General features: G+C 35.2%; 1 protein-coding gene across 1 annotated transcript in view; it reads left to right on the top strand.

Annotated features, from left to right (window-relative positions):
• Window positions 1–25547, top strand: part of LOC149775860 (uncharacterized) — an 83791-nt gene that overhangs the window by 52707 nt on the left and 5537 nt on the right. Inside the window, exons 7-13 of the mRNA XM_089943352.1 lie at window positions 146–406; window positions 2482–2617; window positions 4799–5109; window positions 6076–6225; window positions 9160–9309; window positions 12004–12150; window positions 24159–24308. Coding sequence (XP_089799478.1) covers window positions 146–406; window positions 2482–2617; window positions 4799–5109; window positions 6076–6225; window positions 9160–9309; window positions 12004–12150; window positions 24159–24308 — 1305 coding nt within the window. The remainder of the gene's footprint in view (window positions 1–145; window positions 407–2481; window positions 2618–4798; window positions 5110–6075; window positions 6226–9159; window positions 9310–12003; window positions 12151–24158; window positions 24309–25547) is intronic.

Raw genomic sequence — 25547 nt, 5'->3', positions numbered from 1 at the left:
GATAGACATTATGGTAGTGGATACGAGAAGTAGGGTTACAAACAAAATTAATAGGATTCTAAACCATTTAATATAAATTTAAGAATTATACTTACAAAATGCATTATCGAGATATCTTAAAAACATTTTTCTGTAATTTCTACAGTCAAAACTGCAGTTAATCCAAAGCGACACACATCATGTAAAGTGCCGATTGACCCAGTTGAGTTCAGTCCAGGGATGACAACATACATACAATGGCAACACAGCCTTGTTGCTCGAAGGAACAACATGATTTTCTACAACCCAGGAATGCCACCTGGAGCCAAACTGAACCTGTATCGGGCGGAGAGAACTTACAGCTCCAGAAACTTGATGGAACTAAAGAGAAAGCAGTATATACAGCGATTGAACCAAAATAGAAAAGGTTAATATCCCATTTGCTGCTGCATTTTGTGCATGAGCGATTACTGATTTTATTCCACTATGGTTACATTTTGAAAGGAATGGTTAATTTGGCTAAAAATGGCACATTTCTGTTCTTTTGCTCAGAAAAGTATACAGTTCTCATTGGAAAAGTGTGTGTGTGTGTGTGTGTGTGTGTGTGTGTGTGTGTTGGGGCATGGAGTGGCGGCAACACCTCTGAATCTGCTCTTGAAAAGTATATACCTAGATCTTCTGTTCCATTTATAAATGTAATGAAAACAATACATAAAAATGATATACTGGTGCTATATTTGATGGCAGACTTGGGTCAATGATGTTTGTTCCATGGACCACATAATTGGATTTGCAGATGATGTCGATTTTGACAGATCAAGGTTATGATGTTTGCTCTGTTATATAGACTGTTTTGCAGATGCTGTATGTTATGGCAGATCCATGTCTGCAGTGTGTGTTGCACTGATGATTTCAGTCAAAGGGAACATACTGTGATCGTTTGGTAATGTATGTGATGGCAGCTTTTGGCCCATTATGTTTGGTACATTTATGATTTTGCTTAAACACTAAACCGTGATGGATAGGCACATTTTATATATCAGATAGAGGTCTATATTGTTCATAAAGTGCACATTGTACATGGATACATGTACATGTACATGGATAAATGTAAGACTTGAATTGCCTCATTAACGTCAGTAATTGATAGACTTTGTCCGTAGGTTAGACATTTTATCGTGTTTTGATAAATCTTTTAAAGTAATACAGTAATTATTGTCTTTCTCGTATAATAAATTCAGTATCAGAGCAGATCCAGTAATTTCTAGTAAACTTCAAGTTTGAGAGGGGGTGGTTTGTTTTAACTGGAATGTTAACTTTCTCTCTTTTAGACGCAAATGTGTGCAACTTTGTCTATTTGAAGTTCTTGTTCATCTTCTCACACACTACTGCGCCATGTTTGAATTTGAGAAAAACAAATAATAAAAGCTGCTCATGAAATTTTTAGCAACTGTGACATAAAGCAGTTAGACACTGACGTCTTTCAATACTGTACACATCATGCTTATATACTGGTGGAGATATATAAAAAGTTCCTGTGCTACTGATTTAATAGCAAAACATTCAATAGAAAACATCCTAAGGAATCTGATTATTTGGCCAACTGCTCTTTCGTTTGGCTATAAGGCATACATCAGACAGCTGAGTGATCTCTTTCATTTGGCTATAAGGCACACATCAGACAGGTGAGTGATCTCTTTCATTGGGCTATAAGGTACACATCAGACAGGTGAGTGATCTCTTTCATTGGGCTATAAGGCACACATCAGACAGGTGAGAGATCTTCATTTGGCTATAAGGCGCACACCAGACAGGTGAGTGATCTCAGGCTCAATTATGCCTCCTGCGAAAATTAGGAAATGAACATTGTAAAGAAAATTGAAGACATTATGCTGTGTTGGAATAGTATGTGAAACATTTTATGTTTGAATCTAATTTATTGATTGGCTAAGATGGGTTTGATATCAGTCAGCGTGTGCGTGTGTGTGTGTGTGATTGGAATTGTTAACGTAGCTTTAACAAAAAAAATTTCCAGTTATACCGATACGATGTCTGCAATGTGATAGTTTATAGTGATGTCTAACACTGGGGCATCATGCCACAGACATGTAGCAAGATGTCCCACCCAATCACATTATCCTGACACCAGGCCGACCAGTTCTGACACTAACCTCTTAATGCTGAGCGCCTAGCGAGGCAGCTGCTAGTACCATGTTAAAAAGTCTTTGTTATGACATGGCCGTTTGTTGTTATATTAAATTCCTTTATCCTTTTATGTTGCAATATGTAGTTGCATTGATTTCTTTTGTACTGTTGATGCATCAGAACTGACAAAAATTGGTTACACCAAGGACGTTAAAACCTGGATGATATTAACATTTGGGCGGTATTTTAATTATAACAAACTTTTAAAAATATATAGAAAATCTGAGACGCAATAAAATGTTTGATATCGTTAGTAAAAGTCTCGTTTTATCACATTTCACTGCATATTTTTCTTAGCATTTCAAGGTGTCCACGGCAATCAGGAATACATGTATATGAAGTACATGAGATACATCAACCAATCCAAAACAGTCCCACTTCCAAGTAAATCTGGATGGAGGAGACCACAGTGGCTGCCAAAATTAGTTACCAGGTTTGTTAAGAATTTAAATATTTGTCAACACAGGGATCATATCAGTTTACTTCCCTATAGTCAACTCAGATTAATCAGTCTTCAGCATTTAGCACGAATAATTAACGTTTCCTCAACACGCCTATTCAGAAGATGTTTTTTTTATTATTATTTATGTATACCGCGAAACAAACTATGAGCAGCGTAAACTCAGATCTTCCATGGCATTAGAACTGTCAGATCAAATTCCAAACTTATTCTCCTGGTTATGACTTCATGTTAACAATTTAGACCCAGATCTACCATGGAGGAAAATTAGGCATGTCATTTCAAGATCAAAATTATTTTGGTCTGCTTACAATTTCATATAAGCAATTTAGACACATGTCTGCCAGGAAAACGAGATAGCACTTGAGTCAGTTCTACGATGGTTCAGCTGGACATAATTGCCAACAAATCAGGGTTGACAGTTTTTAGTCTGCTTTCAGTGTCAAGTGAATAGAAGAGACTCTGATCGGTAGTCATGGAATGAACCACCACAGCATGGTCATCATCTTATGAATTTATATCAACGATATAAACCCTGAAATGCCAACATACAGTGTGACAACACAACATTTTCATCGAGTAGTTTACAGGTTAGGTTCTAATCTGTCATCATATGCCAGGGTCATCTACTTATAACTTTATGTGAATTGTGTGGACCCTGATCTATCATCGTATGTGGTGATGTTGCATCGGAATCATCTAATTATGACTGAATGTACACAGCCTAGATGCTGATATGCAGTTATATAATGTGTTACCACATCAGAGTCATCTAATTCTTTGATTTCCAGTCTATGAACTTTGATTTCATGTGAACACTGAAGACCCTGATCGGCCATTGTATAATGTGTCAACAAATAAGGCTCATCTTACTTATGATTTCATGTTTACAGCGTAGACTATAATCGGCCAATGTTTTATTGTTCCACCATATGAGGGTCATATAGTTATGATTTCATGTGAACAGTGGAGACCCTGATATGCTTTCAAATAATGTGCAATATATCTACTTATTATTTCGGGCTTACTGTGTAGACCCTCCTGATCAGCCAGTTCACAATGTGCCACAACCGAGTCATTTTCTTATGACTATTCATTATACATGCATTTTTCATGCCCAAAGGCCATTTTTGAGAACACGTGATGTCCACAGTGCAAAGACACGCCCTTTCCATGGGTGATAATTTTGAAAAACAATGTGTACTTAATGGCTTGATACAATTCTAAATAGTTGTCATCCATGCAGTTTTTGAGATATTCTACTTGCCTTGGACCAACGTGTCTACTGCTATAAGTGGCTAGCTCTGCTTCCTAGACGACTATTGGTATTTCACTGGCCACATAATGTAGAGTGACTGCGTGAGGTGAACATGCCTCAGATCACTTTCAAGAACAACACAAGACGGAAAAACCAAATTCACAAATATATCTATATCTTTAATTATTACATAATATAGCTCAAAACGTCACACCATAGACTTAAGCTAAGAAATTTGCCAGGGGCTAATTTGCGAAACTGTCCCCTCCACCCAAGGTTAAGAGGCATCGAACTAGAAAAAACTGTTTATCCATAACACCCTGAAGCATTCAGACTTTTTCGGGAGAAGGAGATGCATTTACCATGCTGGTTCCAAATCCTTATTACATTGCAAAATGGTCAGAGTGTGTGTGTGTGTGTGTGTGTGTGTGTGTGTGTGTTGGAGAAAGGAATAGGAGAAAAAATGCCAATACAAATTGCGCATTCGCAAGCTTGGCATCGGAGTTACATTCTATCTGTATGTTAACTGAGATTTTCAGCAACATAGTGGAGAATCAGTGAGAAATTTATTTTGAAATGAGTGTTAAAAATCCTGATTTGTAAAACATGGAAAGAATTAAAGATATTGATGCGCAATTAATCAAACAGTTGTTCGCTTTCTTATACTAAAGATCACTAAGGACAATATACAATATATACACAATGTTTATACTAAAGATCACTAAGGACAATATACAATATATACACAATGTTTACAACATGCATAAAATAATAAATACCTTGATAATATACAATAAATTTCATTGAATATTTTTCTGTTTTCATTATCATCATCATCATCATCATCATCATCATCATCATCATCGTCGTCGTCATTATTATTATTATTATTATAGTGGGGAATCCACAAAAGATAATAGACAGAAGCAGCGAACAACAGAAAAAAAGGCATATCCTTCATGGAACGTTTTACAGAAGTCACACTCAGTCCAGTTTGATAGCTCCAAACCAGAGATTAAGAAGCAAGCTCAGACTGAAATGCAGAAGCCCAGGTCCCCCAAAGATCATTTTTTCACTGATCAAGCAGTTATTGTGATCAGGAGACCTCAAAGATCAATACCGCGGTCGCCAAATGGGCCATCAAAAATTCCAACAAATTCAGGGTCACAGGAAAGTACAGAGAAAGCTGAAGATGTTCATTCAAAAGGTGAACTAAAAGATTCAATTTAGATAGGTGCGGAAGTAGAAGGTGAAAAGTCTGATAAACCTCTTTCTTCTGGGGATGTGTGTGTGTGTGTGTGTGTGTGTGTGTGTGTGATTAGGATTTTTATAGCTTTAACAATTTTTCAGTTATATCGCTACGATGTGCAGTGTGGCAGTTTTTAGTGATGTCTAGCACTGGGGCATCATGCCGCAGACATGTAGCATGATGTCCCACCCAGTCACATTATCCTGACACTAGGCCGACCAGTCCTAACACTAACCTCTTAAGCAAGGCAGATGTTAGTACCATTTTTGGTAAGTCTTTGGTTTGACTCGGCCGGGGTTCGAACCCACAACCTCCCGCTTTCGATGCGGACGCTCTAACCACTAGGCCACCGGAGCGGTCTCTGGGGATGAAAATCAGCAGAGGCAGACGACAAAATAATAAAGACGAAGGTGACATACCAATGTCTTTACAAGGTCATGTGTCTCCAAACGGATCTAGTATGTTTTAAATTAAAGTTAAACTATAATAGTGACTATTTTCGGGCTATACACTTATCCTAATTATAACGAGACAATCAGAACACGATCGGATGTTTCAACCAATGTTTGTAAAAACAGCTCAGAAATATTGCAGTGGCTGCTATTGTATATACATGTACGTGTTTAAATTAGTATTTGCACGAATTGCAAAATCAGAAATTAAAAGGATTGAATATTGAATACCTTTGCTGGATTGTATCCTTCTTTCTTAAAATTTCTTCCCACCTCATTTAAAGAAAGATCATAAATTCTACGTTTTTTGGGAACGTTATTATTTCGAACGAATTTGCCGTTCACCCTTAATTAGTATGAATCCATTAAACTCCGAACATGTTGGTTTCGGTCGATTATCGGCATGCATATTCAGTCGCTTGTTTATTTCCTTTACTTTTTCTGACCACTAACAAAGTCATTTATTATTCAGTTCATGAGACGATGCAAGAAGAAGATCAGAAGTCAATAGATTTTAAACAAAGAGGATCTACTGATGAAATGAACAAAAAGTGTCAAGAACACGACCCTCGTATTTCGGCTGTAGAGAGACCAGCATCAAGAAAGAGCACTTTAAGCAAAGGTAAACGATCACAAATAAAAGCAGGTTTTTTATGGAGTGGATGGAAACAAGATGTAATTAATAAAGAAAATGAGCAGCAATGAAGTAACGATTTTTGTAACAAGTCTCAAGAACATATAGACTTGATAGACAAGAACATCGATGGGTCTGCAAGCATAGTTGTCCATAGGGATCTCTATTACTTTGTACAATGATGTTGCAGAATGTAGGTCATATTGCTTTACCGAATAAAGATGCATTGTTAGAGCTTTAGTGTTTGCACTTGTATATAACTATTTGAGGTGCATTTTCTAAATATGTGGGTGTTTTAGAGCAGGAAATTAATTGCCATTAGATTCATGTTGGAAAACAAAGCATGTTAGATGTGTTATATTATCATTCTTTTGGCATGCATGGTTGACAAAGATACTTACTTTCAAGAGCAAGTATTTTCTCAACTTGTTGGGGTGCATGCAATATTTCCTTCGAATGAAACTAGAAGATGCAGCTATTGAAAGTCACGACATTTGTTAATGAGCGACAAGGTCAATGATGGCATGTGAAAAATGAAATAAAGAGAATCTTTACAAATTACTAACACTTTATTGTAAAATATCAAATATAACATGCATGCAGAAATTGAACAATGACTTAATAATTACAACATTTATACATTCTGGATGTGTCTGCGTGGGTTCGAGTCTCGGGCTCCCCCAATGTGGGTATGTGAGAAAGGTTACCATTAGCCTTCTGTGGGTCGGTTGTTCTTCCCGGAGTTTTCACTGGTTCTTCCTCCACCAGTTATACTGGCGATGTGTAGCCTATCGTGTGTTGCGTTCAGCCCAACAACAGCATCAACATTCTGAAGGCTTTATCCTATTTCATTAATTAAGAGATTACGTGACAGTAATGTTCATTGTTTTCACCTTTCGGCTAACACATGCACATCAGATGATTAATATGATAGGAACTACTTTGTACTCTAGATAAACACTGCAAAGTCTGAAGGATAATATAAATTAGAGGATGTAAACATCAGAGAATCCTAGCATACAGAAACAATTAGAGTTGTGTTGGTGGATAAGTATTTTGAAATTGTATTTATACGGGGAGAATTATCATTTCTTAGGTGAATGTTTCAAGATTTATTTTGAGCTAAAGTTCAAAGTGCAGTTGTTGAATATAAATAAACACGTGTTGCTAGCCAGACCGAATTAATTAGACCTGAAAATCAGAGGAGAAAATAATCATGGTTTTTATGGCTCAGGTTTGTGATTTGTGAAATCAATAGGTTGAATTTATTCTGAAAAGTTTCATCATCTCAATCTAGTCGGTAGCATCATCCCACTTTTTATTATGCACCTACCGGAGGACCGAAGCCATATAGTTACAATGCCTTTTGCATCAATACATACATCCATCTATATGTTAACCCTTTTCTCCATAGAGTACACTGTCTACCTTTACCAGACTTTTTGTACGGTTTTCACTTGGATTAGTGAAGATGGCATTTGATTATGGGGGTCAAAATGTAAAAACAATCATGGTCTGTGTGACTAAAAACATTATTTCTGCACAATGACCTCACTCAATGTTGGTGGATAGTTAGAATTAAGGGTAAATAACCTATTCGCTGTGGGGTTAACATGCTGAAGGTCATGGTCACTGTGCATGATAAAAATAACATTGGCCTCTTCATTTAAAACAATTCGGTTTTCAACCACGTATCTTCACAAAGGCTTGTGATTGGCTTTGACTTTGGGTTAGGAAAGAGTCTAAAAGTTTTAAGATCAATTGTTAAGATCACGTTGACTGAAATCAACATGGCTTTGAAACAACTCTGTTCAAGAGACCATGTGCCTTGACCAGTGTTTGTGGAAGGATTGAGCTTAAGGTAAATGCAAGTTATTTTAAGAGGGAAATTATAAAACTTCTTGGTCATTGTGACGCAGCGATTTGTATTATATCAGCTTAGTAAATCAAACTTTGTGGATGGCTTGCATAATCTGTACACATGAAATCTACAGATTCTGGAATCTGATCATGGTTAGTCTACTAGGAAAATAGTGGCTTTTGAACAACACGTTTCCTTCAAGGCCGCATATTTTGACCAGGTCATTGATACCCATTGGTTAATAATTTTCAGCGTGAAGATTGTGGCATGTATTTTCCTTGAATCTTGATTGTGAAAAGGAAAATCACCATTGCTGAATAACCCAGGAATGTTTCATTTTGTTTAGAATAGTAAATGCTGCATATTTAAATTGTTTATTTTGTCCACATTAGTTGCGTGGAACAAGTTTTAATTCATACGTTCAGGATTGAATGTTTCTTTTATCAAAAGCAAACTTTGGACACGCCAAAAAATATTAAACACCCTTTACCATGAGTATTTATGTTGCTGTGTAATATTTTTGTTTGTCAATATGTGTCCCCAGACCAAAACATTACTTGCTTAAAGTAACATATATGATATGACAACATTGATGTGAATGGTACATTTACTGCAGTTTGATTGAATAATAGTATAATTGGGGAATATATATATATATATATATATATATATATATATATATATATATATATATATATATATATATATATATATATATATATATATATTCTGACTTGGTCTACCGAATTTTAAGCAAATGTCTTATTTATCAGAAATAAAAGGAATGAATATTGAAACAAATACCGTTGGTCGATAATTTCCTTCCTTCTTTAAAAATGTCTTTCCACAGAATTTAAAGAAAGAGTATAAATACCTTCCTAGTGCTGCAATGAATTATTTTTTCTCTGAGATTTAATGTGAAAGTTATTATTTGGAAGGATTTTTCCTGTTACACTTACTTTTCGTCCAATGAACAGTAAATTGTCGACATGCTTATTAAATCACTTCTTTATTTTTATTAGTTATCTTTTTCTGACCACTGAAGCCTTTATTCTATTCAGTTCATGAGAAGTTGCAAGAGGAAGATCAGAAATCAAGCTATTTCGAACATAGAGAATTTGCTGATGAAATGAACAAAAAGAGTCAAGAACACGACTCTCCTCCTTTGGCTGTTGAGAGTCCAGAATCAGAAAAGAGTACTTCAAGTAAAGGTAACAGTACACAACGACAGGCCGATCTTTTTGGGGTGGAAGGAAACAAGACATAATTATGCACAAAAAACAGATAGGCAATGAAATTAACGTCATCAAGTACATCGCAAGAACACATGCAGACTCGATAGATAAAAACACTGATGGGTCCACAAGCATAAATGTCCATACGGATAGCTTTTAATATGTTCACTGATGTAGCAGAATGTGGGTCAGATTTGTTTACCAAATACACTTTCTTATAAGTCTGGATCCATTGCAAACAACATAAAACCAGATCTGCCGTCGCTGACTGTTGAGGGTGTATGATGCCTGTTTCTTATGCGATGCCAGATGAGAACAAATATGCGTCTAAAATTCAAGCATTCTGACGTATATTACTAAAGTAACTATGCCGTTTAAGGTCATGTTAATTAGAATATTATGTTAATTTGTCTGTTATGTTAATTTGTATATACCCATTGTTGAAATGGCTCACCAAGACACAAAAAATGTCTGCGTTAGCAATGTATTTTTCAGTACTGACTCAAGGAAAACTGAAGATACACCCCTGTGAAACATCTCATCTTTGAGTAACTACTCAGGCAAAATTGTAAAGAACAACTGGTATAAAAGTACAATATAAAATGTAAATTTAGCATGCACTTCAGACTATGGTAATGTTAGGATTCTGTCAACTGACATTACCAACAGCTTGTGTCTTGTGTGAGACAATCCTTTTAACTCAGTGTGTACTTGAGTTTGGCAGTTTTGATGTAAACGTCCTGCATGTATATTACAACTTCATTGTTAACGCGATTGTGACTGTAAAACCAATCATTATATGCTCAGACCCTTAAATGCAATATTTTTCTCCCTGCTCCTTCTAACACATTTGTTTAATATTTCTCAGTTAAGATGAGAAATATAATTCTCTATTACACTTAGCATGATGTGACATACCTAAATATAATTTATATGGCTCTCCATTGCACTTGGTATCCTAATATCAAAAATGCGAATACAATTCACTGTGGCACTCCGTTGCATTTTGGGTCGTGGTGTCGAAAAAGCATCGAACTGTTCCTCCATTTGTGTTGTGTTTTAAAGAAAGAAGGTTTGATGGTTGACCAATCAGAAAGTGTGTTAGATTCAAACATTTTAAAAGTTCCTTTTACTGTTATATGTAGCCGAAATATACCATTTTTTTCTATCAGAGTAGTGTATGTGATGGGTTCAGTACATTATTACATGTTTGTTTTGTATTATATTCAAAATTTTGCAAGTATATGAGATAGAAGTTTCAATGAACATTTTGTTTCAAATCTTCATAGTTACGTAATCAATTTATAATCTTAAATTGCCGTACAAAGTACGAGGAAGCTTACGTTGAATCCTGGAAAATTGTCATTGCTGGCTTACGTAGCTGCACCGCAGTCTGTTTTATCAGGCAACAAATGTTGCACATGACATGTTCTGATGATTCAGCAGAGAGAATCAACATCTTGCTATACATATGTGTCAGAGCAATGTACAGTAGACGCGAACTTTTGTTTCTCCATTAACCGCATTGGGGTTGGTGAGAGTGAGGAGGCAAAGCATTTAAAATAAGCCTCTCCACCTTATCCTATAGTCCTCATGGAGTTGCAGTTGCTTCTTAGAGAATAGATTTGCTTTGTACATCAAGCTTTCTCGTCTAGCTGCTTCTCACAACCACCGCAAAGTGGACGCGGGTCAATAAAATGGACTTGATTAACTGTTTATGATTCAGACAAACATGCGCTAAAGAGTTTCAGAGAGGTAGGGGATGGAGAGAACATGCGGTCGACTACTGTATTATCTTCGTTGATGCCCTTATAAATTCACTTACAAGTTTATTTATTCTTGAAAACGAAATGTTTCATATCATTAAAGACTTTGACGAGAGAGAGAGAGAGAGAGAGAGAGAGATATGCACTAATGTCTGAAGAAGACATGTAAACTTTATACTATAAACAATGTAAACAATCTTCACTCAGGATGTAGCGGATTTGGTATTCAAGGAATTACAAACATGTGGTTTTGTGCAAACGCATATGTAATTCTACAAGATAATAATATTCTGAAAATTCATTCAAGTGACTGTTAAGAGGAAACTTACGTATGCATCTATGTCTGTAGTCAAATTAGTGAAGGAATGCTTCGTAGAGCCGTATATCTCTGTAAGTACCGACAGTTCATAGGTGAGTGTAACATTGTTGTGCTATACAAAATTTCATCAATTCTTACTTTCTGGGATCTGAAACTTCAGTTTGGTCAATCACAGAAAGGAAAACAATGGCTTCGTGAGTAGAAAATATATTGAAAGAAGAATGAACCCTACATTTTGGATGAGTAACTTCATGGACAGAAATCAGCGGCCAGAGATCGAGGGTCAGGTGTGGAATGGACATTTTCGAGTTTCCAACCTTGTCTCGTTTCAAGTATGCAAGACAGGGTCTCATTATCGAAATGGGTCACAGGATTAATCTGAGGAACATTGGTCTCACTGTATCATTTGTTCTAGCTATTTCTACTTTTCAGGACTAAGTTTGCATCAGCCACCAGTGAACTGATTTACAAAGGGTCATATATGTATATACATTCAGCTGTAGAGACTATGTGAGCAGTTTGGGCTGATTAAGCCATTTCTAACAGTTACCTTTTAAATGACTACTGACGCCATTTTCTATTCAGTCCATGAGAATTTGCAAGATGAGGAGGAGCAGTTAACATATTTCGAACAAATCGAATACGTTGATGAAATGAACAAAAACAGTCAAGAACACTCTCAACCTTCGGTTGTAGAGAGTCCAGAATCAGAAAAGGGCACTTCAAGCAAAGGTATGTACATACACTAGCAACTATTAACGAGGCATCTCTTCATTTCTATTAAATTTAACTTTTTGTTATTATGTTAATGTGCATATAAGCAATGCTGAAATGACTCAACATGACACAAATAATATTTGCATTAGTAATGTGTTTTCAGTATAGACTCCAAGACAAAGTTCAAATGTACCTCTGTAAAAACATCTCATCTTTGAGTAACTATTTAGATGAAATGTCAAAGAATAATATGTATAAAATTCAATATAGAAATTGTAAATATTTGCATACTGTAGACTATAGTGATATAATGATTTTCTATTAACATTTCGACCGTTTTCTGTGTTTGTGGTAACGAGAGAAAACATTTTGAGCTGATCATGTACATGATACGTTTTCATGCATTAAGTCTTGAATCTATATTACATCATACTTTTGCATCTCATCATTGTTGACAGCCTAATTGCGACTGTAAAAACAGTCTTAATGTCATCAAAAATTAAAATGCAAGACTTTTCCAATTGCTTATTCTAACACACTTGTTAATTTTTCCCCAGTAATTATGACAAATATAATCCTCTGTTGATCTTGGCATCATACTGTCGCAAATATAAATATAATTATCTGCGGTACACTTTTGCACTTGGTGTCATGCTGTCGCTCAAAAATGCATCCAAACTTATCTGCAATTTATTGATTTTATTGATGATGTTACTGCTAGAAATTTGGATGGTTGACCAGTCAGAATGTGTTTTAGATTCTCACAGATTAAAATATCCCCTTTTTGATGTTTTTACCTGAATTATACCATTTTCTATCAGATTATATTTTGTGATGGGTTCAGTAAATCACAACACGTTTATTATGTATTATGTTTGGAATTTGTTAAGTTTATGGTAAAGAATTTCTGCATGAATGTTTTATTTGTTAACTTGAGCTTTAATTGCCATACAAAGAAAGGGCGAGCTTACTTTGAATCCTGGCAACTTAACACTGTTATCAACCTCATTGTGTGTTTTATCAGTCAGCTTGTGTTGCCAATTAAACAGAGAGATACAACATCAATAGCTATACATAAGAATGTGTTGTACATGACGTGTTGCTAATTTAGAGAAAGTGAATAGCTTTGCACGGGATGTTTGCTTGCATAGTCACATCTGACAATTGCAGCAGAGGCGCCGTGGTGTCAATAAAGTGGGCGTGTTTTTCTGTATGACCCCAGCAGGCATGTCCAAAAGAGTTTGATTAGTTGAGAGAAATAGGCAGGCAGACAGACAGACAGACTGAGACAGACAGAAACACAGAAAACACCGTGGGCATTGATTTATCTACCTCGTTGTGCTTATAAATCCACAGACACCTTTTCTTATTCTTAAAAATGAAATGTATTACATCATCAAAAAAGGTTTACGAGAGAGACGGGGGTGATCTGTTTACAACTGCTGAAGACTTGTAAATCCTTACTAATGTTGCTGTGATACATGCACTCCGACCCCTCAAAAACAAAATGTTTTAAAAACTATATGCTTTATGTACTGTAAATTTTTTTAATATATATTTGATGTAGAAGTTTTAGCTGCACTCTGTCATCAGTCAGAAGATAGTGGATTTGGTGTTCATGAACGTACAAATATGCGTATTTGTGCAAACACAGAGGTAAGTCTTCTTTTGAATAAGATTCTGAGACTGGAGTAAATGCTAAACAGAAAAGCACCCTTCAAATTAGCTTTATATGCAGATTGAAGTGGGAACGTTTCGGACAGTTGGATATCTCTGCTAAGTACAGGTAGTTCATTGATGATCTTAACTTTGAAAAGTCAAACTTTCGATCCGTTCTTACATTTTGGGCCTGTACCATCAGTTTGGTTCATCGCACAAAACTATAAATGGCTTGATGAATAGGATACGTATTAGGAGTAAAATTAGGTATACATTTTGCCTGAGTGTCTTCACGGATATAAATAAACCGCTTGAGATCGATGATCAGATGAAACACACATATCTGATTTATTTTTGTACTTAATACTATTTTCACAAATACGTTAAGAGAATGTAAATGGTTGATTTGTAACGCTTAAATTTAGCTCTTCCTAAATTTCTTATCGACATTGGAACAAAATAGATATGAGCTATCAGGTTCAATTTGCAATGTTTCAAACAAAGAGAACATAATGATGTTCTTTGAATTAATATTGTTGAAACTAATCGTAAATGAGGCGAATATTGCCAACAGTCATCGCTTTCAAACCATAATGTGTATCAATTGACACATGGAGTTTAGTCATTTGTCATGCAAATCGTATTTTTCTACCATTATTTTTGCCAGAAAGAATATTGGGTGAAGACTTAATTGTCAGTAACACAATACGAAAGTGTACTTTACTGAATTTGCATTTTGCGAGTAAAATCTAGAATCAGTTAAACAACTTATCTATTTTCATTCTAACGTTTGAAAATTGTTCAGATATTAGCCAGTGTTAATATCTAATTTGCATCCCACGTTAAGTCAATTAAAACTTGATTTCTGAATAGAGATTTTATTATATTAGCACATACATAAAAAGTAATAGTTCTTGACACCAAAGATCACAAGTTGTTTAAAACCAGCATCATATTTTGTATTCTAGAATGACATTAAATTCAGTAACCTGAAAATGATAAATAAAAAAGTACCTTGTTTGCTCAGACAGGCTTGGCAAATTGATAGCTCGATGATCTCACTATTATTGTTTGCAATTAAATTAATTTTGGGTGTACTAATCAAATATATCAAACAAGCGGCAGTAATATGATATACATTTATAGCAGCACCAATCAATTAAGTGTTAGTAATTTGCATAGAAATAAATAATACATTTGAATTCTGGGATATATATATATATATATATATATATATATATATATATATATATATATATATATATATATATATATATATATAAATTCAGCATAAATCTAACAAATGAATTAAAATACTCAGACTTTGCGGTCAGATAGTCAAATGTTAAGGTTGGTGAGAGAGAAATTAACTTATATCTGCAAAATGGCATTGGTTATACACGAGAGACCGCAAGCAATATTTGTAGATGGCTTGCATTTGGAAAGAGGAACCTATGAAGTTTGGGGTTACAATGTCAAAGGTCAATGCTACTGTGCGTAATAAAATTAAATTTGCTTCTACATTTAGTAAATTCAGTTTTCAAACATGCACCTTCACCAACGGTATTTTAATGGTTTACACTTCGGTAGAAAGAAGACTGAAGATTACACTGGTCAACAGTGAAATCATTACTGACTTGAAAAGGCCCTAATCTGTAGTATTTTGGTGTGCCGAACACGAATATAACCGTGAAAAATTTGTATTGGCTCTCGTTTTGAAGATATTCATATACCTCATTTTCTATGTTTCACTGTGTAAATTTCTCCAGTAGGACTGCAGCAACATCCGGAATAATGATGTAACATTGCATAATACCATCATGCTCACATCATCCACAGTTGATTGCATCATTTTCTGATGCAATGCAATACTAATGCCATGCGGCTGCTGAAGTAAGTTGACGTCAGCAGTGTACTATACATGTGTAGGCCTATTATACTAATGCCAGGCGGCTGCTGAAGCTGACGTAAGCAGTGTACTATATAAAGCCCAATCAGATAGGTTCAGCATTTAAAATATTTTAGACGTTGTGCGAGACAGTTCAAGCTACTGTTACATAAAACTTATTATTTTATCCATTTACGTACAATAAAGAACAGTAATGCCTCGAAAGTGTGTTAATACCGCGGACAATTTTTGCTATATTTGTGGGGAAGTGACATTTGCCAACCAGAAGAAAAGTATCAATTCTCAAGTGAAGAAGGCATATCATCTTTACTTCGGATGCAAGGTTGGTGACCAAGACAAGCCTTGGGCTCCGCATATATGCTGTGCTACATGTACAACACAGCTTTCACAGTGGTTGAATTGCAAAAGGTCATCAATGCCGTTTGCAGTCCCAATGGTGTGGAGAGAGCCAAGCAACCACCTAAATGACTGTTACTTCTGCTTGGTTCCTCCTCTTTCCGGCGGAATAACGAAGCGAAAGAAGTCGAGAATAGTCTACCCAAACATTCCGTCTGCATTGAGACCAGTTCCACATGGTGAGGGACTTCCTATTCCAGAACCTCCAGCAGAATATTCTCTTGATTCATCTGACGAAGACAAAGGTGAGTCGACCTGTTCTTCTCCTGGTCCATCAGCATGCAGTGATCCAGATTTTCACTGTGGTGCATCATCAACCCCACACAGAATAACACAGGAAGAACTAAATGACCTGATTCGTGATTTGGACTTATCAAAGAACAAGGCAGAATTGCTAGGATCAAGACTCCAACAATGGAATCTTCTAGAAGAAGATGTCACAATTACTGCATATCGAAAGCGCCACCAGCAATTGGAGCCTTTCTTCAGAAAGGAAAGTAATCTGATATTCTGTTCCGATATTGAGGGCCTCATGAATGCTTTAAAAATCACTCATGACCCACAAGAATGGAGACTATTTGTGGACTCTTCGAAACTGAGTCTCAAGGCTGTGCTTTTGCACAATGGAAACATTCTTCCATCTATTCCAGTAGCGTATGCTGTCCACATGAAAGAGACATACGATAACTTAAGGCAGCTACTGAATTCCATTGAGTATAACAAGTACAGCTGGCACCTCTGTGGTGATTTGAAGGTAGTTGCCCTTTTAATGGGACTGCAGCAAGGATATACAAAATACATGTGTTTCTTATGCGAGTGGGATAGCCGAGCAAGGGAAATGCACTACATGAGGAAGGAATGGACTCACAGGCAGAATGTAGCCATTGGAGAGAAGAATATCCAACACCCAGCTCTGGTTGAGGCTCAGAAAATCTTGCTACCACCCCTTCACATCAAACTAGGTTTGATGAAGAACTTCGTGAAAGCCATTGACCGGACTTTGCCAGCATTCCGATACCTGCATGAAAAATTCCCTCGACTCAGCGAAGCAAAGATTAAAGAGGGAGTTTTTGTGGGTCCTCAGATTCGAGAGCTTTTCAAAGATGACCGGTTCAACAACTTGCTGGAAGGTGACACGAAACAAGCATGGAATGCTTTTCGCCTAGTTTCTACAAACTTCCTCGGAAATGTTAGGGCAGAAAACTATAAGGAACTAGTAGAAGACATGTTGATGAAGTATAAGAAACTTGGCTGCAATATGTCTCTAAAGATTCACTTCCTTCATTCCCATTTGGATTTCTTTCCTAGCAACTGTGGTATTGTTAGTGATGAACACGGCGAACGTTTTCATCAAGATATCGCAACAATGGAACAAAGATACCAGGGAAAATGGTCCACTACAATGCTGGCTGACTACTGCTGGACACTCCTCAGAGATGCTCCCGAACAGCTGTACAAGAGACAGGCGAAGAAATCTAAGATGTAGTCAATGACTTGATTTTTTATAGGTAGGCTATTACAGTGACCTTTTACTATTGGAATGCATTTCGTTATGTAAACATTAATTTCTTGCAGATTACAAAAAAACTAGAGCCAATTTTGCAATTTGACTGTCATATTCGTGTTCAGCACATAAAAATTGATAAGAATTGACTAATTTTATTTCAGTAACATGACTTTTGTAAAAATTTGTTGTCCAGTGTTATGCGGCAAAAAAATCGTATCGGAACTACTTTTGTTCTAGAAACCACGTACTTTAACCAAAGTTTGAAGATGGCGAGCGCTTAAGATAAGGGTCAGTTGATTGTGAGGGATAAATATCAAAAGTTATACTCATTTTTACTCGAATGAAAATGGGTTCTGCCTGGTTATGATCATTGTAACTCGGAGGGAAATGGGTTTTGCACAGTAACTATTGTTTTAGATAAATTTAGTAAAACGAACTTTGTGGATGGCTTGTACACTGCTTACAAATGAATATTGTAGATTCTAGAGTGTGATGTGATGTGATGTGATTTGGAGTTTTAACTTAGCTTTAACAACGTTTCAGTCATATCGCTACGATGTCTGCAATGTGGCAGTTTATAGTGATGTCTAGCACTGGGGCATCATGCCGCAGACATGTAGCATGATGTCCCACCCAGTCACATTATCCTGACACCAGGCTGACAAGCCCTAACGCTACCCTCTTAATGCTGAATGCCAAGCGAGGCAGCTGTTAGTACCATGTTTTTAAGTCTTTGGTATGACTCGGCCGGGGATCGAATACACGACCCTCTGCATCCGAGGCGGACGCTCTAACCACTAGGCCACCGGAGCGGTCCAGATTCTAGAGTGTGATTATGGTAAGTCTAGTCAGAAAATAGTGGTTTCTGCACAGAAAGTATTGTCCAAAACTAGACTATTTTACCAGGCAACAGGTTAATAATTTCTTGTGTGAAGCTAATTGTTTGTATTGCGTTTTAATTTGCATGAAACTGAAGAATGTAGAAAATAAACTGGAAAAAACACCATTGATGAATCAACCTCGAATGCTTTATTTTGTTTATAATAGTAGACGCTCCATGTTTAAATTGTTTGTTGTGTCTACATTAGTGTTTGTACAACACTCATAGAAACTAACAATAAAAATGTTAGTGTGGAACTAATCTTATTTCATACCTTGATGATTTATTGTTCCTTTTATCAAAGGCAAACAAGAAAGATCCACTAACAGAGCACTAGACCCAAAATATCATGAATATTTATGATGTCACAATATGTTCTTTTCAATACCTTTTCTCCTTTAAGTCAGTACCTATATTGATGCATAAATTGAGAATGATAAAAATATGCACTATAGTCAAGGGAAGAAAGAGATGCAAAGGAGAACTTAGTGTTGCAGATCAGATTCCATCTACATCAACTGCGATGATTTCCAGTCCAATGCTTGTCTTACACGCTCATTTCAGTCCATTTAATCAATAGACAAAGAAGTGAACAAGGCACATAGAATGAACCAAGACACCTATAATGAATTCTATGGTTGACAATGTAAAGAGCAGAGCACATTTTGGTACTCACCTGAATGTCTTTATTATTCACTTTGTTGCTCACTTAAAACTTGTAATTGATGAAATTAAAAATACAGTCATTCGAAAAGAGACCATGTCTGAAAGCAACATGTAGCACATACGTCTTCTTTTAAAACATAGTGTATCATGGAGTTTATTAAATCCCAAGGTTTCTACAAAAATGACCTTATCAAACTAAATAATCTCCGTTAATTTTGGTGGTGAGACAATGGTTTTAATTAACCACGAGATAAACGAAACAGAACCTCATAATATTTGTCATTATTAGTTTTGGATAAGAATACACTTTAAAATAAATCCATCAGCAATTCTTTCATTACTTCAGTGCAACATTTCTGATTTGGTATATCGTCGTATTAATCAGAAATATAATGAAAATTGAAGACGTGCCTTTGACGGATATTTTATTAACTTATTAACATTTCGTCCTGCAGCATTTAACGAAAGAGCATAAGCGCTTTCGTTTGTTCTACACTGAGATATATTGGGAAAGTTAGTATTTGGAAGGAGTTTACCTTTTACCCATCCTTAGTTTTTATCCAGTAAACTTTGAACATATCCTTTTCAGTAGTGTCAACAATCTTGTTAAGTCATTTGTTTTTTCTATCAGTTACCTTGAATCTGATCAGCACTGAAGGTTTCTTCTATTCAGTTCATGAGAAGTTACAAGAAAAAGATCAGAAATCAACAGATCTCGAACAAAGAAAATCTGCTGATGGTATACACAAAAAGAGTCAAGAACATGACTCTCGTCCATCGACTATAAGGAGACCAGAGTCAGGAAAGAACAATTCAACCAATGGTAAATTTGCACAAAACAAGCAAGTATTAATGCAGTGAAATGAAACAAGACATAATTAAACAAAAACAAATTAATCATAACGACAGCCAGGAAATATTAAAAAAAAAACACATTTAGACACGATAGATAAAGACATGCAAGGAATGTCCTTTGGAATGCATCTTTTTGACCAAAGAAAGAAAGGTCAGTTTCGAAAAGAAAAATGTTTGCGGTTTGAGTAACTATTAAAGTCAGATTGGACAGAATAATTAGTTATACAGTACAATATACAATTGCAAAATTAGCATTGCAGAACATGATGATGTAATGACTTTTTATCAGTTATCAATACCATCACTTTCTTTGTTTGCGTGAGAAAATATATTGTGGGCTGACTATATACATGAGTTGAGACGTTTTAATCCAGAACGCCCTGAATGTATACTGCAGCGTGCTTTTTCATCCCATCATGGTTGACAGGCTTATTCCGATTGTAAAACCATTATTAATCTCCTGAAATCTTCAAATGCAAGCTGTTTCCCATTGCTTACTCTAACCCATTTGTTAAATTATTTCCGCAGATAATTATGATAAATACAATCCTCGGTTGTTCTTGGCATCATTCTGTCACAAACATAAATATAATTCTCTGTGGAACTCCATTGTACTTGGTGTCATGATGTCGCAAAACCATCCAAAATTCTCCTCAAATGATTTCTGGTGTTACTACCAGAAATCTATATGGTTGAACAATAATAAATTGTGTTACATTCAAACATGTTAAAAGTTTAATTGCTATGTGTTGTAGCTGACTTATACGTTTTGCTATCAGAGTAGAATTTTTGATGGGTTCAGTAGCTTATGGTACGTTTATTGTGTACTATATTTAGAACTGGGTAGGTCTATAATGTATACTTTCTGAATGAACGTTTTGTTTGGTAATTTGATAATTGTGTACACAATGTATTAGCTTAAATTTCCATACAAAGTACGAGGAAGGTCATTTTAATCCTTGCAAATTCATAGCTGCTTAGGTATCTGGACCCCAGTATCAGTTCTATTAGGCTACCTGTGTTGCATAAGATATGTGATGATAGTTAAAGAAATAGGATAACTTTGCACACGACGATATCTCGCATAGTGCATCTGACAACCGCCACAGAGCGTGCATGGTGTCGATAAAGTGTGCGTGATTTACTGTGTATAACCCAGCAAGCATGTCCTAAAGAGTTTGATTGAGAGAGAATGAGAGAGAGAGAGAGAGAGACAGAGAGAAAGAACGCACGAGGCATTGAATAATCTACATCACTGCCATTATAAATCATTTGGCACTTTCTTCTTATTCTTGAAAATGGAATGTTATTAAACCATGAAATTGGTGTACGAGAGAGAGAGAGAGAGGTGATCTGCCTACGAATGTTGAAGACATATAAATCCATACTAATATTGTTATGATATTCCACCCCCTCCCCCTCTGAAAAAGTGCTTAAAACTATACACTTTATGTACTATAAACAGTGCTATATATCTCATGTCGAAGTTTCAGATGCACTCGCCCTTCACTCAGGAAATACACAAAATAGTGGATTTGATTTTAACGGAAATATGGAGCTTTTAGAAGAGTTGCATATTTCTGTCAAACTTTCGCTAGTATCATATGTTGTGGGGCCTGTACCTTCAGTTTGGTTCATCGCACAAAGTTAAAATGACTTGATATATAGAAAATATGTTAGGAATAACATGAGGAATACATTTTGGCTGAAGATCTTCACGGATGTAAATAAACCACCAGAGCTCGAGGGTTAGGTGTGGAATGGAGTAATTTGAAGTTATTAACCTTGTTTCTTATACAATATAGGCTATTGCTTCCGTTCAGCACTAAACTTGCATCAGTCACATGTAAACTAACTCACTATATATATATATATATATATATATATATATATATATATATATATATATATATATATATATATATATATATATATATATATATATATATCTTAATTAAGTTTTATAAACTATGTGACTAAGTGGCTGTTTTCGCCCATGTTACCAAAGTACCAAAATTCCAAAATTACGGGCTGATTCATTCGAAATCCTAGTGTGCCTCGGATCATATAAAGTATAATATTTAAAATAATGGAAAACATTTACCTGCTTTTTTCCGTAGTTATTACTTCTTTTTTCAGATATGTTAAGAGATTGTCAAAGGTTGATTTAAATTTGTCCTCCTGAATTTCTGACCAAAACCCGAACACAATAGATATGAACATACAGATCTTGTTTTCCTCGCATTATTTCACCTCATAAATACTGTGCAAAGAGTTATTGATCAGTAAAACAATATTAAAGTGTTCTTTACTAAAATGGTATCTTGCGAGAAAACTCTTCAATCAGTAAACCAATTTTTTTCCATTCTAACCTTTGAAAAGTGTTAAAATATTATTGAACTTAAATATTTAATTTAAAGCACACATTAAATTTATTAACGCTAGCTTTCTGAATAAAGATGTTATTATATAAACACATATATAATAAAGTCATATATCCATGCATCCAAAGATGACAAGCTATTTAATTTCAGCTTTATATTTTGTATTCTGGAGTGGCAATGAATTCTGTGATTGAAAATAAAAAAGTGCTTGCATTGATCTAACAAGTGTACTTAAGAAACAGTATCAAACATATATCCTCCTTCCTGTTAATATATGTGACATTATGGCAGGAAATATGTAGTGGCACAGAAGAACAGATGGAAATATCGACTTATGGCTCATGCGTAATGCTCTTTGTTTAAGATGTTGCGTATTTCACACAGGAAGTTATAACGACAGCCTTGTGAAATATATGCTTTTTATTAACTCACGTTCCTAACAGTATTGAAACAATCATTAGAGTACAATAATTAAATGTAACTTGAAAAGCAAACAAGTGCATGAAATAGTGATGTTTTTACTGTTTTAGTTTTTGAAGTTGTACTGCATCCTCTCTTTAATGGCAAATATAAACTGTTACATAGATGCAGAAATTTAATAATGAATTAATAATTGCACGATTCGTACATTTTGGAGGTTTTCTTCTATTTCATTAGTTAACACGATTAAGTGACTCTAATGTGCATTGTTTTCATTTTTCGATTAACACAATAACACAAGACAGCTAATATCATAGGAATTATTGTGCATCATAGATAAAAGCAGTTTGCAGAGTCATGTAAAACAATATACATTAGAAAATGTATACACAAGAAAATGTATACTGTACACAATATACATTAGAAAATATATACACAATATACTTTAGAAAACGCTAGCGTACAGTAACAAATTCCATAGTGTTGGTGGCTAAGTATTTTGAAATGTTATTTGTAACAGTATCATTCCTATCTAAATGTTTCAAAGTGCAATTACTGAATGTAAATATTCAAGTCGAGTTGCTTGTAAGACGTGAAAGGTAACATTGCAGAAGAAATTTCTGATGGCTTGTGACTTGCCCCCTTGATCGAAAAATGGGACATGACCGACGTGACCCCCAGAACAAGAAGTATGAGCCACATGTTTATTTGTTGATTAATTATTTTTGCCCAATAGAGATTGTGCACACATTGTGGTCATATCTGCTTTCTGTTTAGTAGGATGGGTAAGAGTGTAATTAATAGCAAGGTTTCTACAAAAATGATCTTAACAAACTGAATAACCTGGGTTAATGTTGACTGTGAGACGCTAGTTCTAAGTACCCACGAACTAAACAAAAACTCATCATATTAATTATATATTAATTTTGAACAAGAACACACTTTGATATCCATCCATCAGGAACTTCTTTCACTACGTCAGTGCAACATTTCTGACATGGTATATCGAATTTTAAACATATATCATGTTTATCAGAAAGAAACTATAATGATTATTGAAGAAATGCCTTGGATACTTTCATTCCTTCTTAGAACTTCTTCCCTTAGCATTTAAGAACAGAACACAAATGCCTTCGTTGGTTCTGCGATCAGTTTTGTTATCTGAGACCTATTGGGAAAGTCAGTATTTTTAAGGATTTTACCTTTTACCCTGTCTTTGTTTTCATCCATTAAACTTTGAATATATCCTTTTCAGAAGATTGTCAGCAATCTAATCAGTTCACTTGACCTTTTGTTTGTATCAGTCACCTTTAATCTGATCATCATTTAAGACTTTTTTATATCCAGTTCATGAGATGATACCAGAAGATGACCAGAAGTCAACAGCTTTCGAACAAACAGAATCTGTTGATGAAATGAACAAAAAGAGTCAAAAACACAATTCTCATTCATCGACTGCAAAGAGACCAGAATGGGGAAAGAACACTTCAACCAATGGTAAATTTGCACAACCGCGAGCAGGTATTAATGCAATGAAAGGAAACAAGAAATAATTAAGCAACAAAGATGTGAAGCTTTACAAGTAACGACATCTAGCAGATCCCAAGAAGACATTCAGTCTTAATAAATAAAGACAAAGATGGAATGTCATTTGGAATAAGGGAAATGATCAATTGTCATGGCCATTGTAAAATATAAAGATAGATTTTGTACAGTAACTTTAGCGTTAGATCAAATAATATAATAAACTTTGTAGATGGCTTGCGCAGTGTATAACAATGAAACTTGTAAGTTCTGTAGTGTGATCATCGTAAGTTTAGTACGATCGTTGGTGGTTTCAGCACAGCGAAAGTTCTTCAAAACCATATACCCTGACCAGGTCATTGAGTTCAATTGGTGAATAATTTCCGCAGTGCAGGTAGTTGCATATATTGGCTTCTAAGGTAGAAGATAAGGGAGACGCTTGAGAATTAAGCCGGAATGCTTGCATTTTTAGGATATAAACGTTGCATGTTTAGTTTTTTGTTTTGTATATATTAGTGCATGCACACTCTTAGCAAAACAAAGAGTATACGGTATTTGTTTGGAACTATATTTAAATTATACTTTCATGACTAATTGTTTCTTTTATCAGACACCACAAAAATGCACAGAGAAACAAGTCATGTTTAATATACATGACGTTACATGACAATTTTTGTTGATCATTATATACATATTAAAACATAACTTATTTAAAGAAAAGGATACGATCTGACAACTTTTTCATGAATAATAAGTATGATGTGTTTTTCCCAAAAACAATAATAAACTGGGGAATAATAAATAGTCTTAAATACCTGAAAAAATCCTTTTTCAATCAATAACTATAATGACGTCTTTCTTCACAAAAATAAATTATAAGTTCCTAACTTTTCAGGACATCGTCTTGTGGATCTACAAAATGAGAATATTGACAAATTGTTTTGCAAGAATGTACACCATAGTGAAGACGAAGCGTGAAGTTCAAAGTATAATTTATGCATTCCGATAACATGTACATACACATTTATGAGTTGTACGTTGTTAGTTGTCATTCACGCATATTTAAATGTTAACCAGTTAGCAGAATGGGTTACAAGGCAAATGCAACCTTACCAAGACACATAATTAATTCTAGGTTGGCTAAGCTAAGTGCAGAGCACTTGCTATTGTTCAAATGAGTGTCACTATTATACAATTTGTGATCTAAAACCT

This window comes from Sinohyriopsis cumingii, chromosome 19 (genome assembly GCF_028554795.1).
Source record: "Sinohyriopsis cumingii isolate HCF-2022 chromosome 19, ASM2855479v2, whole genome shotgun sequence".
Lineage (NCBI taxonomy): Eukaryota > Metazoa > Mollusca > Bivalvia > Unionida > Unionidae > Sinohyriopsis > Sinohyriopsis cumingii.
This window is presented reverse-complemented; position numbering and strand designations above follow the sequence as displayed.